General features: G+C 56.9%; 1 protein-coding gene across 4 annotated transcripts in view; it reads left to right on the top strand.

Moving 5' to 3' along the window:
• RAP1GAP (RAP1 GTPase activating protein) overlaps positions 1 to 14602 on the top strand; it is a 53017-nt gene extending 38415 nt beyond the window's left edge. Inside the window, exons 14-25 of one of the 4 annotated variants that reach the window (XM_023732016.1) lie at positions 709 to 780; positions 1373 to 1459; positions 2149 to 2286; positions 4461 to 4592; positions 7124 to 7201; positions 8058 to 8167; positions 9268 to 9381; positions 11183 to 11306; positions 12252 to 12354; positions 12807 to 12910; positions 13173 to 13214; positions 13590 to 14602. In XM_023732016.1, the coding sequence (XP_023587784.1) occupies positions 709 to 780; positions 1373 to 1459; positions 2149 to 2286; positions 4461 to 4592; positions 7124 to 7201; positions 8058 to 8167; positions 9268 to 9381; positions 11183 to 11306; positions 12252 to 12354; positions 12807 to 12910; positions 13173 to 13181 (1071 nt within the window). In that variant the 3' untranslated portion in view covers positions 13182 to 13214; positions 13590 to 14602. The remainder of the gene's footprint in view (positions 1 to 708; positions 781 to 1372; positions 1460 to 2148; positions 2287 to 4460; positions 4593 to 7123; positions 7202 to 8057; positions 8168 to 9267; positions 9382 to 11182; positions 11307 to 12251; positions 12355 to 12806; positions 12911 to 13172; positions 13215 to 13589) is intronic. The other 3 variants (XM_004377155.2, XM_004377156.3, XM_023732017.1) reach the window with 3 other exon arrangements.
• The last annotated feature ends 253 nt before the right edge of the window (positions 14603 to 14855 follow it).

Genomic DNA, 14855 nt, shown 5'->3' on the forward strand with positions numbered 1-14855 from the left:
TTCCCTCTCTGCTTCCACAAAGGTCACCCCCTCAAAGGGGCCTGTTACCCTCCTCCACCCCCAGCCCAGAATCACCTTCCTCTGCCTCTTTCAGCCTTCCCACCTTCAGTATCCCCAGTTACTCCTGTTGCCCTCCACCCCTTCCCACCACTCAAGTTCAGGGCAAAGGGTCAAGCAGCTGAAATCCTGGGGTTCACTGACCCAATCAGTAGTCACTGAGCCCCCCGAGAGGCAGGCCCTATGCTCAGCATGGGGTGGGAGAGGGGGGATAATTTGGGGGTCCCTAGGTGGTACAAATGGTTTGCGCTTGACTCCTAACCAAAGGGAACCCTGGTGGTGCAGTGGTTAAGAGCTACGGCTGCCAACCAAAAGGTCAGCACTTCAAATCCACCAGCTGCTGCTTGGAAACCCTATGGGGCAGTTCTGCTCTGTCCTATAGGGTCGCTGTGAGTGCAGTTGACTCGATGGCAAACCCACCCAGGGGTACCTTGGAAGAAAGGCCTGGCGATCTGCTTCTGTAAAGATTACAGCCAAGAAAACCCTATGGAGCAGTTCTACTCTGTAACACATGGGGTTGCCATGAGTCAGAATCAACTCCATGGCAACGGGTTTGGTTTGGTTTTAGTTGGCTGGTGTGAGACAGTGGGGCAGAGGGGCTGGGGCAGAGGAGGCCCCAGGCTCTACAGGGTCAGTTGCCCTCCCTTCCAGGTCTCCGTCACTGCCAGGGATGACGTGCCCTTCTTTGGGCCCCCTCTCCCGGACCCCGCTGTGTTCAGGAAGGTGAGAGGCAACCCCATCCCTGGTCATGGGCAGAGAGGGGGCACAGATTCTGCCAGACAAGGTCCTGAAGCCCCACTGTGTGTTGGGGCAGCTGGACTCCCCTAACTTGCACCTGGGGCCTGGCTTTTCTGTGCCATCTTGATAAAAACTAATTTTTTTATAAGGTCACACAACCAGCAACTACCATTTTACATTTTCATAGCAGACTTCGTGGCCTTTCCTCTAAGACAACTGGGGAACAGGGCACACGACTCCCTCCTCTCAGGAGCCACACTTCAAGCCCTGGCTGTAGTCCTGTGTGCAGCATGCCCGCTGCCCCAGATGGAGGAGTAGGAGACTCCAGCCCAGACCTTTGCATTTGAGGGGTTTGCCCTTCTGAGGGGGTAGATGGGCATGAAGGCACAGGGCCCTCAGATGCCTGGGATGCTGAGCTGAGCCCCAGGAGACACCCTTCTGTGAGTGAAGTGAGGGCAGCCCCAACCTCAGCAGGGAGTGGCTTAGGAGCTCCAGACCCTGACTCCTGAGGGTTCAGTCCCTGTGCTCACTTGACCTCCCTTTCTCTTTTCTTCTCCCCCACGCTGGGGGCTCCCAGGGGCCTGAGTTCCAGGAATTTTTGCTGACAAAGCTGATCAATGCTGAATACGCCTGCTACAAGGCAGAGAAGTTTGCTAAACTGGAGGTGAGAATGTGGGTTTCCTGCTGGGGCCGATCCCCTCACTCCTTTCTAATTTAGAATCTCAGCCCTGCCCCCGGGGAGGGAAAAGCCTTCTTCAGACTATGGATGGGCAAGGATGAGGGCCTTGCAGCTGTCAGGGAGGAAGGATTTAGGAATGAGCTGGGCTTGAAAACTAGAGCAACTCTACTCTGTACGCATGGGGTGGCTACAGAATTGACTCAGCAGCAACCAACAACAACAGGGCTTGGGTGAAGTCTCTGGATGGTGCAAATGGTTAATGTACTTGGCTGCTAATGGAAAGGTTGGAGGTTTGATTCCACCTAGAGGTGCCTCAGAAGAAAGTCCTGGCAATCTATGTCCAAAAAATCAGCCAGTGCAAACCTTATGGAACATAGTTCTACTCTGACACACAGGAGATCACCATGAGTCAGAATCAACAGGGCAGCTAGTTATGAGGTGTGTGTAGGAGGGGGCCTCAGAGGTGACAGGCTGGTGAGGTTGGGGGGTGGTGGGAATGGAGGGGGAGTGACGCCAGATCTTGAAGGGACATAAGGAGCCCTGGGGGCTGCTTGAACTGCGAAGGGTCCCGAGCCCAGACTCTTCCCCGCTCTGCACTTACTTGACTGCTGGAATTGGAACTGTGGGACCAGGACTGATCGCTGTGGTGTCCTCACCACTGTGCTGGCCCACAGGAGCGGACGCGGGCTGCCCTCCTGGAGACGCTCCATGAGGAGCTGCATATTCACAGCCAGTCTATGATGGGCCTGGGCGGGGACGAGGACAAGATGGAGAACGGCGGCGGGGGCGGTGGCTTCTTTGAGTCTTTCAAGGTAACGTCCCTGGGTCTACTCCCTGGGTCTACGGGTGAGGGGGAAGAGGCATGGTGGGGTGGGGGTGAGCTGATAGGCGAGGTGTGGGGGTGTGGCTAGAGGCGGGTTCCCAGTTGGGGGTGGAGTCTGGATTAGGGCAAGTCTCAAGGTGGACCCAAGGATTTGGGGTGCCATTCCCTGGAGAAGAACATCATGCTTGGTAAAGTAGAGGGTCAGCGAAAAAGAGATGGACTGACACAGTGGCTGCAACAGTGGGCTCAAACATAGCAACAATTGTAAAGATGGCGCAGGACCAGGCAGTGTTTCGTTCTGTTGGACCTAGGGTCGCTGTGAGTCGAAACTGACTCAGCAACACCTAGCAACAGCAGGCTTGGGGTGTGGTCTGTTTCTGGGTAGAACTTGCTGCGGAGAGTAGAGTGTAAGGTAGGGCTCTGGCTTGGGGAGGAGTTAATGGCTTGGAGGCAGGGACTAGCCTTGAGGGTGGAGTCCACCAGGGAGTTCTGCTGAAGTGCCAAGGGTGGCGGCTGGCTGCTAGGTCAGCATGCAGAGAAGAGGGGAGGAGGCCTGTCTTCTCACAGAGGGACAGAAACAGAGGTCCCTGAGGGAGTCTGTGAACTGGGTGGCTGTTGAAGAGGCATCTGGCCTGTGTGAACTTAGGCCTGTGTGACCCACCCTGGCCATCTCTGGTTTAGTTTAGTGTTAAGGGCACAGACTCCCTGGGTACAAATCCCAGCGTTACCACTTACCAGCTGTCTGTTCTCCGAGCCTGTTTCTTCATCTGTTGAGTGGGGTGATAGCAACTTACTTCATACAACTGTTGTTATTTGTAAGGCAGTTAGACTAAGTTAAAAAACAAAATGCGCTGTCTGCCTCAGCAGCTATTTGTTATTCAGACTGAGAGGCAGAGAAGGAGTTTCTGGACTCACCCAGGCTGCAGGTTCTTAGGGTGTAAGTGCCACGCCTCTTTGCCACTGTCACCTCCACCCACAGCAAGGGAACTGCCCATCCTCCAGGTGCCTAGCCTGGTGGGCCTGAGGCCTCATGTTCACCCCAGGGCAACCCACAGAGCTGGAGATGTGGATTTGCATAAGGGAATTAGCCAAGCTGCCCAGGCCTACCCTGCAGCTGAGGTGAATAGACCGTCTTGCCTCTGCCCACTGGAGACAGCAAAACGGTGGAGTGAGCATGGTCTGGGTGCCTTCTTTGAGAGAGGGCTCCAGTGGTCCCACATGTGGCAGGTGCTGCACACTGCACCTAGATTAGGTCAAAGAATTTCTAAGAGACAGCAGAATCCACAGTTAAGGGCATGGGATTTAGCATCTAGGTTCTAAGCTGTTCTCTACCTCAGTTTCATCATGTGTGAAATGGGCATAATAATAGTCACCCTTTTGTAGGACTGATAGGTAGATTAAGTGAGAGACCAAATATAAGGTAGTATGGTCTTGTGTCAGTAGAGATTCACTGGACAAAGGAAGGGAGGGAGGGAAAGAAAGAAGGAAAGAAGAAACCTCTAAGAGACCTTAGAAGGAAGGAAACTGAGTTTTCTGGAGGGGTCTCTGTGCACATTTTAGTGATGACCCAGTGTCTTCCTCAGTCCTTACAACAGCCACGTGAGGAGGAGACTGGGGCTCAGGGAGGCGAAGTGGCTTGCCTAAGGTCACCCCTCTGATTGGTGGCAGAGTCAAACTACCCGTAGGCACCACATGACCTGCCTCTTGTGTGACAGATAGGGAAACTGAGTCTTCATGAGGACAAGGGGCTTCCTGGGGTCACTCAGAGCAGTATTGGGGTGCCAGTCCCTGGAGAAGGACATCAAGCTTGGTAAAGTAGGGGATCAGCGAAAAAGAGATGAATTGACACAGTAGCTGCAACAATGGGCTTAAACATAGCAACAGTGGTGAGGGTGGTACAGGAACAGGCAGTGTTTTGTTCTGTTGGATATAGGGTACTGTGAGTTGGACCCAATCAAGGATGCCTGACAACAACAAGCTTGGGGGTGTGGTCTGTTTCTGGGGTAGAGCTTGCGGCTGGGAATAGAGTATTAGGTGGGGCCCTGGTTTGGGGAGGAGTTAATGAAGGGACCAGATGCCTGGCTCCTGGCGCTGCCCAGAGCTCTGGGTTTCCCTGAGGTGGTGGCGTCTTACGAAGCCTGTGCCCCCTCCCCACCCCCACAGCGAGTCATCCGGAGCCGCAGCCAGTCCATGGATGCCATGGGGCTAAGCAACAAGAAGCCCAACACCGTGTCCACCAGCCACAGTGGGAGCTTTGCGCCCAACAACCCTGACCTGGCCAAGGCGGCTGGAATAGTGAGTGCCCCCTTCCTGCACTTCCCTCCAGGACCCTCAGTTCTCCCTTGCCTCCTTAGGCTGGCCCCATCCTGGGCTCTGGACTCAGTCCAACCACTGCTTTTCATAGGGTTGAGTTCCTAGACTGGGACACTGGGAAGCTGAGCCTGCAGCCACCTCCCCAGCACCTCAGCCCTCCTCTCCTCCCAGCCCCTCATTTGGGCGTGGACTTTCTTCGAGTCAGCTTGGGGCAGCCTCTGTATCACATTTCTTATTGAGCACCTACTGTCTATTGTGTGCTGGGAACTGGGCTGCTCTGTGGGCATCTACTGTCAGCCTTGGGTTTCTGGGAGCACCTACTGTGTGTCAGTCTGTGGGCACTCACTATGTGTCAGGTCCTGGTTGCTGTGTGAGCACCAACTGTGTGCCTGGCTCTAGGATGCTGGGTGGTTACCTACTGTGTGTCAGGACCCGGATTGCTTTGTGGATGGCTATAGTGTGAGCACCTACTGTGTCGAGACCTGGGCTGCTGTGTGGGCATGTACTCTGTGGGCATCTATTATGGGCCTGGCCCTGAGCTTCTGTGAGTACCTACTGTGTGTCAATTCCTGGGTTGCTGTGTGGATGGCTACACTGTGAACACCTACTGTGTCAGGTCCTGGGCTGTTGTGTAGATGGCTACTCAGTGAACACCTACTGTGTTTCGGGTCCTGGGCTGCCATATGAATGGCTACACTGTGAGTTCCTGCTGTGTGTCAGGTCCCAGGCTGCCATGTGGGTGGCTACACTGTGAACACCTACTGTGTGTCAGGTCTTGGGATGCCATGTGTATCACTACACTGTGAACACCTACTGTGTGTCAGGTCCCTGGATGCTGTGTGTATGGCTACACTGTGAACACCTACTGTGTGTCAGGTCCTGAGCTGCCGTGTGGATGGTTACACTGTCAGCACCTACTGTGTGTCAGGTCTCAGGCTGCCGTGTGGATGGCAACACTGTGAGCACCTATTGTGTGTCAGGTCCTGGGATGCTGTATAAACATGTACTCTGTGAGCATCTATTATAGGCCCAGTCCTGAGCTTCTGTGAGCACCTACTGTGTGTCTAGTCCTGGGCTGCTGTATGGGCATCAACTCTGTGAACACCTACTGTGTGCCCAGCCCTGGGCTGCTGTGTGGGAACTTTGTGTCAGGAAATGGGCTGCTGTATGACCACATAATGTGTGCTGAGCCCTGGATTTCAGTGAACACCTACTATGTGTCAGGAAGTGAGCTGCTGTGTGGGCATCTACTCTGAGCACCTGTGTGCCTGGCCCTAGGCTGCTGTGTGAGCACCTACTATGCACCAGGGCCTCTGTGGCTTTGTGACTACCTATTGTGTCAGGAACTGGGCTTCTGTGTGAGCATCTCCTGAATGAGCACCTACTGTGTGATTACTTACTGTCTGCCAGACTCTCAGATTCTGTTGCTAACACCTAAAGGAATGCTGGGGGTATAGAATGCTAAATAAGGCTTAACTCCAGGCCTGTCTGCTTTCCGCCACCCAGTGGCCATCCAGGGCACTGCACCCATTGCTTTGCTCTCCGATCCCTATCCCTCCGTCCCTCCCTCCCTCTCTCCCTCTGTCCCTCCATCCCTCCCTCTGTCCCTCCATCCGTCCATCCGTCCCTCCCTCCCTCCCTCCCTCATTTGACTGTCTACTGCATGCCAGGCCCTGTGCTCAGTGCTGTGAGGCTGTGCCACGTGGCAGGAGGGAGCCCTCCCAACCCCTGCCCTGTGGTCTGGCCTGGCCATGGGAGGAAGGTGGGTTCTCTGCTGTCCAGCAGTGTTACTAAGCCCACTGTCATCGAAGGAAGAGGCCCAACCCCCCCGCCGAGATTTACCAACCCCCCTCCCCTTCTAGATGGGCCTAGCCTCCTGTGGGTGGCCGAAGAGGGGCCCCAGGGACAGGGCCAGGCCAGCAGCACCCACCATGGCAGTAACCAGACCCATTTCTGTTTTTGTCTTTGCACGACTCTCCACCTTTTTCATGTTGCTTCCTTCTTCTTCGCTCTCTTCCCGCTCTTCGTTTTTCCTTCCATTTTTCTTCTCTATGACTTTCCCTACCTTCTCCCACTTTTGTGTTTCTTCTCTCCTCTTGCACCTGCTTGCTCCTCCCTCCCCCTTTCCACTGTTCTCTCTTTCCTTTTTACCTTCCCCTTTCTTTCTCTCTGCCTGTGTCTCTCCCTGTACCCATCTCTGCCTTCTTGTTCCTGTCTCTGTATGCTGCCATCTCCATCTGTCTCCCCCTCTCACATGCCCCCATCTCTATCTCTGTCTTTATAACTATCTGTCCATCCCTTTTTCTGTGTCCTCTGTCCTCTCTGTTTCTGGATTACACTTCTCTCTTCCCATCCCCTGCTCTGTCTCTCTTCTTTGTTTTTCTCTGTCCATCTGTCTTTCCCTCCTTCCCCTGTCTCACCTCTCTGTGTCTCTCCGTCTTGCCATCTCTGTCTCTCTAACTCTCTTGATGTCTGTCTGTTTCTCTCTGCCCCTGTCCTCTGCTACTTGCCAGTCATTGCTTATTCCTGGGAAAAGCGCGAGTAGATTCGGACGCCGGGGCAGTGCCATAGGCATAGGAACCGTGGAAGAGGTTGTCGTCTGCGGGGCCACCAGCTCTGGAGGCTGCCTGCACGCGCTGTTCTCTGCTCGCTCTCAGGACGGCGGCCATATTGGGGACGTTGCCTCCCTGACCCCTGGGACAGGCCCAAGGGTGTGCAGGACGGAGTGCCAGCAGCTCTGAAGGCACTCAGGGCCTGCTTTGGGGCCTGCTACTTGTGCTAGCACCAGTGCCCCCAACCAGGGCCCTCTGACCCTACCCTGTCCCCTGGGACCCTGGCCCAGTCCCTGTTGGGATTTGGTACCCATAGACCCTTTCCCCAGCTGCACGTCCCCCAATATTGCCAGTTCTGCATGGAGCAGCATCCTTTCCCTCTGCCCCAACTGCCCCCCACCTCCCTGCCATAAAGTGTCCCGGGGACTCCTACCCCTCCGTGCCCCCCTGGGGCCCACCTTCCTGACCCTGGTGCCTGAGGCACCCCACCCCAGTGTGTGGGAAAATGGGGAGGTTATCTTTTGGCTGCTGGGGTAGGGGCTTGGATTTTGCTATGCCCGCTCTCACCACGCACCTATTAGCTGCAGGCCCCACGGAGACCTGGAGGGCGGAGAGAGGACTTGGCCTCCTCCCCTCCCAGCCACAGAGTGGGGCCCTGCCCTTCTCCTCCTGGGCTGTAAGATCCCAGGCCAGCCCTGCTGCGTGAGCCTGCCTTCGCTGGGCCTGTTTCCCTATCTGTAAACTGGGAGGGCTGTCTCTGGAGATGGACATTTTCTCTCACTCTTTCTTCCTCATTGCCTCTCCAGGGCCTGGGGCAGTGGGGTCCCAGGGTGGCATGTGGGGGGCACGGGGGCTTCCAGAGCAGGCGGGTACTGAGTTGGGCCTCTCCCCGCAGTCACTGATTGTCCCTGGGAAGAGCCCCACAAGGAAGAAGTCAGGCCCGTTCGGCTCACGCCGCAGCAGTGCCATCGGCATCGAGAACATACAGGAGGTGCAGGAGAAAAGGTGGGTGGGTGGGGCAGAGTCCTGTCTCCTTGGGCCCCTTCCTGTCCCCCCACGGCCTCTCTCCTGACCCCCACTCAATGGCATAGAGAAGCCGGTAGTAGGGAGTGCCCCATCCCTCTGCATCCCCCAGCAGTGACAGCTGTGTGGTCATGTCCCTGCCATGCGTCCAGCACCAGGGCCAGCATGTCACATACCCAGAAACATTGTTAGCCCTCAGCGGTTCTGCTGGTTCACTGGTGGGACCCACGCCTTGTGGATGGAGGAGTCATAGGTCAGAGGGGTGGAGGCACTTGCCCAGGCCACATAACCAGTGAGGGGCGGAGCTAGAATCTGAGCCCTTGTCTGTCCAGGCTCAGCACCCATGCTCTCTCCACTGCCCCAGCGAGTGCAGGTGAGTCCAGGGCTGCTGTCTTGGTGCCAGGGCAGTGCTTGTGGGGACATGGGGATGCATGTGTGTAGGCAGGCATAGGGCAGAAAACTCATATTAGTAGCCGGGCAGCCCCTGGAAAGCAGAGTCTAGTTCGTGAGTATGACACACAGCTGGGCTATGTGACCTTGGGCAAGTCACTGTACCTCTCTGAGCCTCAGTGTCCAAATCTGAAAAATGGGAATAAGAACAGAACCAACATCGTGGGGCCACTGTGAGGATTCAGTGCAGTGCACCCGAAGCTCCTAGTGTGGTGATGGTGCGCTGAGGAGGTGCTGGGAGTGGAGCTGGCATCGTCACTAGAACTCGGAATTCTTTAATCTGGATTCAAATCTTGGCTTGGACTCATCATAGTTGGGTGTCCCGGGGCAAGTTCCTTCCCATCTCAGAGCCCCAGTTTTCTCGTCCATTACAGGGGACAGTCATAGCCCCTGCTATAGTGGGGTGGAGTTGGTAGGTACCCTGTCACACATACACCCCATCAGTGCCTGCCCCCTCTTTGGCCAGGCCAGCCCAGGAGTCTGCCAAGACTGCTCTGGGGGTGCTCTGAGCCAGGCCTCCTTGGGTACAAGGCATGAGGTGCCCATGACCTCCACTCACCACCTGGGCCTCATTCTACCCATGATGCTAGGCTCAGTGCTGAATCCCCCCGCTGCCCTCGTGTGCCCCACAGGGAGAGCCCCCCGGCTGGCCAGAAGACCCCAGACAGCGGGCACGTCTCACAGGAGCCCAAGTCGGAGACCTCGTCCACTCAGAGCTCCCCGGAGATGCCCACGACCAAGAACAGGTTGGGGCTCAGGACACGCCAAGCTTGGCTTGGGTGTGGTGGGCTTGTCCCTTCCATCCCAAGCCTGGACACAAGGTCCTGGGTACACTGATACCACCACACCAGAGTGTCACCACACTGGGGTGTCACCAGGGCACGGGTGCTCTCTTGGGTCCTCCTCAAGACACACACCCACTGAGTGTTTTGTGCACGCCAGACCCCGTGCCAAATCCTGGAACATAGCAGCGAACTGGGCATACGTGGTCCCCACATCATGGAGCTGTTGGTCCAGTGTAAACATAACCAATAAGCCATTTGTAGATAGACACGACAGGAGGGAAATGAAACAGGGATGTGATGGAGGATGACAGGGGTAGTGTTTTAGACGGATGCTCAGGGAAGATGGCCCTGAAGGGATGACGTTTGAATGGGGGAGCTGAATGAGGAGTCACCATGCTGAGGCTGGCATAGCAGAGGGAAGAGGATTCCAGGTGAAAAAGCACAGCAAGTACAAAGGCCCTGAGGCAGGAAAGAGCTTGGCTGAGTGACGGGGAGAAAAGACAGTGCAGTTGAAGGCCAGGGAGTGAGGGGCAGGGCCTGGCAGGCATGTGCAGGGCAGCGGCAGAAGTGAGGTCAGAGAGATGGGCACAACTTCGGAGGCCGTGTGAGAACGTTGTGTGAGACCAGGAGCCTTTGGAAGAGTGTGACTCAGGGAATGAGGCTTTTACAAAGCTGACTGTGGTCGCTGTGTGAAGGGATGGCACAGGGGCGGGGGCAGGGATACCAGTGAGGAGGTGGTTGCAGGTATCCAGGTGCCAGGTGATGGTGCTGGACCAGGTGGTGGCCATGGAAGAAGGGAGAAGTATGGGGGCTGGGAGTGTGTTTGGGAGGTGGAGCTGACAGGCTCAGGAGCACAGTATGGCCTTGGTAAGCTCTGGGGACGTGGGCCAGCCTCGGGGGCCACCCCTCAGACATTTCACCCACTCACCCCTTTGTCCTCTGTTCAGCCCATGTTGGCTGAGCCTCTCTGTGCCAGGCCCCATGCCAGATGTCAAAAGTGTCAGGGGACTCAGTGTGGCCTGAAGAGTCAGGCGAGCAAACATGGAGGCAGGAAAAGGTTACAGGGACCAGGGACTGGGAGGGACAAGGTGTGCAGGACCCAGAGGAGAGACGTCATTCCCACCTTGGGAGGAGGAATCAGGGAGGGCCTCCTGGAGTAGGGGGCCCTTGGCTGAGTTTTGAAAGATGAATTTGCTTTTGGGGATTCAAAGGAAGGAGTGAGACTCCATGCAGGAGACCCAGAGGCCCTGAGCATGAAACAGAATTATAGGGGAGTTAAGAGAGTGCACTCTGGGGTTGGAAGGCCTGACCCACACCTCTGTTCTTTCTCCTATGGCTGGGTGACGTTGGGCCACATGCTCACCCTCTCTGTGCCTTGGTGTCTCCTCATCCGTAAGGTGGGTTTAATGATAGCAGTGAGATAATTCATGTGAAAGTGCTTAGAATAGTATCTGGCACAGAGTCAGTCACGAACTAGTTGTTATTGAAACCAAGCCAAGGTGATTGGACTTTATCTGGGGGCACTGAGGAGCCGTGAGAGAGTTTTGAGCAGGGAGGGGCATGTTCACATATGGGTATTAGGAAGGACAGTGTGGGGATGGGAGGCTGCAGTGGGAGTCCTGGGAAGCTTAGCGGTCCAGGGAGCTGTAATGGGGGCACAAAGGTGCTTGGCTGGGCTCTCTGGGCTGGGAGGGTGGATGTGAGGGTGTGGCCCAGGCCGTGCCCAGAGCAACGCTGGTTGACAGGGCACTGTCTGTGGCAGAGCAGAGACAGCGGCCCAGAGGGTGGAAGTGCTGAAGGACTTCTCCCGCTCCTCGTCCAGTGCCAGCAGCTTCGCCAGCGTGGTGGAGGAGACGGAGGGTGTGGACGGAGATGACACAGGCCTGGTAAGAGGTCCAGGGGCGGCTGCACAGTGCTTGGGGCTCTTATCCCTGGAGACGCTCTGGGTAGAAGTGTGTGGCTGAAATGTGATCTGAGGACCCAGCCCAAAAGAACAACGCTAACTCTCCCCTGCTCTGAAGCCTGCCATGGCTCCCCAGTACTCTTCACGGAGAGTCCAATCTCCGAGACCATTGACCATCTGGCTCCTCACGTCCTCCTTCCCCAACCTCATCTCTTACTGCTTCAGCCACTCTGTACTCCCTTGCAGTCCCCCAGACATACCAGGCCCACTCCCCTCTCCAGGACTCTGCATGAGCCTCTGTCTAGAACTCTCTGCCTCCTCCTTACCCCTTTTCCTGGCTGACTTCTAGTTATCCTTCTCGACTTAGCCCCACATCACCTCGACTTAGCCCCACATCACCTCCCTGATTTCCCAGTCCCAAGCTAGGTTAGGAATCCTCTCTAGGCTCACAAACCCCTAGCCTTTATCCTTAACACCCTTTGGTCATTCTTCAGTCAGCAAACCTTTACCTGTTCCAGGTGCTGCAGGTGCAGCAGGGAACAATGCAGACCAAGGTCCTGCTCCATGGGGCTTAGATTCTAGGATGATTACTTCTCTTCTCTGCCTGTCTCCCTTCCTAGACCTTGAGCTCCCCAAGGGCAGGAGCCATGCCTGTTCTGGTCCAAGCCACGGAGAACATCAGTGAATGTTTGCTGAATGAATGAATGAACGAATGGGAGTGCTTGGGTCTGGGCCTGCCTCCAGGCCGCCTGCCCTCCTGTGGTCTCCCTGCGGCAGTCCTGGGCTCTAGCATCCTTTTGGTGGGGCAAGGGTAGGGGCTCATGGAACGTGGCGGTGGGGGGCGGTGGTAAACCAGTGCCATGGTGTGAGCCACCCTCCTGGCCCCTCTCCTCCCTTTCTCCTCCCTTTCTCCTCCTGCCTCCCCCAGGAGAGCGTCTCATCCTCAGGGACGCCCCACAAGCGTGACTCCTTCATCTATAGCACATGGCTGGAGGACAGTGTCAGCACCACAAGTGGGGGCAGCTCACCAGGTATCAGGCCAGGGGCAGCTTCTCCCACCAAGAAGGATTGGAGGGGACAGGGCTAGGCACAGAGTGTCCGAGACCAGTTCTCATGCCCTAGATGGTGGGTATGTGATGGGACCCAGGTCCAGGACCTGACGGCCCTAACATGGGACAGACACAGAGGAGCCCAATCAGAGCGCAGCACTCCCGCCCAGCGTGCTCTGCCACACCTCATGCCCTGTTTCCTCCTGGTGGACTGTGTGCCTGGACAGTGGTTAGTGGGTGGGTGGGAGAACTGGTTGCTGCTAGAAGGACCTTGGAGGATGACAGGAGGGGCAAGGGAGGGTGTTGTGTGAGGGTCCCTGAGGGAGGGACTTGGAGGGGTTGGGAAACACGGTGCCGACCGCCCATCCATGCCCCCGTTTCCCTGGTGCCTCCCCGCGGCCAGTGAGGTGGCTCCCTCCTGCTCCCCTCCCCAGGCCCCTCGCGGTCACCCCACCCAGACGCCGGCAAGTCGGGGGACCCTGCGTGTCCCGAGATCAAGATCCAGCTGGAAGCATCTGAGCAGCACATGCCCCAGCTGGTAGGTACAGCTGAGGGGGGCTGGCGGGGTCGGGGCGGACGGCCTGGTGCTACCCTAGGAGGAAGCCCCCTGGGAGGGCACTGACTGTTGGGGAGAGGCATCAGCGGGACAGGAGTGGGGCTGGGCCAAGAGTGCCCCAAGCCAGAAGGGACTGGGCTGGTCCATCCTGGGTACTGCTGGTGACATCTGCGTGCCTGTGCCTCCTGCCCCACGCCATCATCTGTCCTGTCACCTGCCTCACCCCCATTGTCTGCCTGTGCAGGGCTGTTAGTCGGCCACCCTCTCTGAAGAAGAAACTGAGCAGGTCAGACCCTGCCCCTCAACTCTTGCTTGCTAGGGAGGGTGGTTCATGGGTAGGGGGCTGGGCTAACTCCTTCCAGTTCCCTTTCTCCCCTCTGGGGGAGAGCAATATATCTGGGGGTCAGTCCTCTGCTACTCGGTTGCTGGGTGACTTGGGCAGATCATGACCCCTCTCTGGGCCTCAGTTTTCTTATCTGTATAGCGGGGCTTTGCCTCAGCCCATAAGCTGCTGGGAGGATTCAGTGGGAATTTCTGGGGGAGGCAGGGCCTGGGGGCTCCCAATGGATAGAAAGGATCCTGAGCCTGGAACCCTAAGGGTGAGCCTCTCAGGCTTCCTTCTCCCTGTTTCATGGTGTCTCCCTCTCCCTTTGCCCTGCAGACGAGGCCGTAGAAGCACAAGGTGAAGATGCTGTGTCAAGTCCAGGCAGAAGGGGCCTTGCCCTCAAGGCCAACCCCAGCTTGTGGACTGTTCTCTACCTTCCCAGCCTTCTCCCTGGCCTACCAGTTTGGGCTGCTCCGCAGGGTGGAGCCATCCAGACCAGGGAGCGGGGAAGCTGCTGGCATCATCCCCACCTCCCGGGCTGGGGGTCTGGGCTGAGGAAGGGAGTGGACAGTTGAAGCAGGACTCTATGCCTGGTCTGCTCCTGCCATGAGCCCCTCATCACCCCTGGGCACCCTTCTGGACTCAGGGGGAACAGCATGGGAGAGGGTATTGAGATATGCACATAGCCTACCAGGAGGAAGCAGGGTATGAGGTGTGGCAGAGAGAGCGCTGAGCTGGGCATTCTGGGTTCTGACTTGGATTCTGCTGTGTGGCTCTGGGCAAATCACTCTCCCTCTCTGGGCACCTCTGCTACAAACGGACAAGATTATTTCAGAGGTCCCTGAAGACTCTGATTTCATGTACCTGCCCCAGAAGAGGGAACTGTCCTCCCAGGGGCCTCTTACCACCCTATCCTGCTTCTTGGGATCCCTGGGGTCCCAGGTGGGCTGAGGGGCAGGGAGCTGGTCATGCCCGTTGCCCCTCCTGGACCCTCAAGCTCGACCGCAGATCTGCCAATGCCCTGTCCACTGACAGACACGTGCGACCCCTTGCGGGGAAAGGGGGACCTACCTGGCTCCCCAGCCAGCACCCTGCTTAACCCCTACCACCCCATGCTGCTGGGCACCCCAGGTGCATAGAGCCACAGGCCTCACCTCCGCACCTGTCCCCCATGGAGGGGGCAGCCAGTCATAGCTGCTGTGAGTCCACATCCTTGTGTGTGTGTTCACACTTTTTAGGCGCCACGTCAAAGGCCAGCCTTCCAGCCCCAACACCCATTTTGGAAGCTCCCACAGCTGTGTGTATGTCGTAACAGGTGTACAAAATAAATTCTATTTATCGCTATTGTACCCAGTGTTGGGCCTGGCTGTGCAAGGTCCCCACCCTGATTGACCCCAGGCAGATGCTCCGGTGGTACCAAAGTGGAGAACCAATCCCCATCAGAGCTGCTGGGTCCAGGGGCACTTCCAAGAGCAAGCTGCAGACTCCATGACTACTGGCGTGGCCTCCCCCTCATGGCACTATTCTCTCCACCCTGTTCCCCCTCCCCCACGGGGGGAAGAACAGGACTTCGGAGCCAAGCAGTCTGAGGTTTGAGTCCTG

Source organism: Trichechus manatus, unplaced genomic scaffold, assembly GCF_000243295.1.
Source record: "Trichechus manatus latirostris isolate Lorelei unplaced genomic scaffold, TriManLat1.0 scaffold00048, whole genome shotgun sequence".
Lineage (NCBI taxonomy): Eukaryota > Metazoa > Chordata > Mammalia > Sirenia > Trichechidae > Trichechus > Trichechus manatus.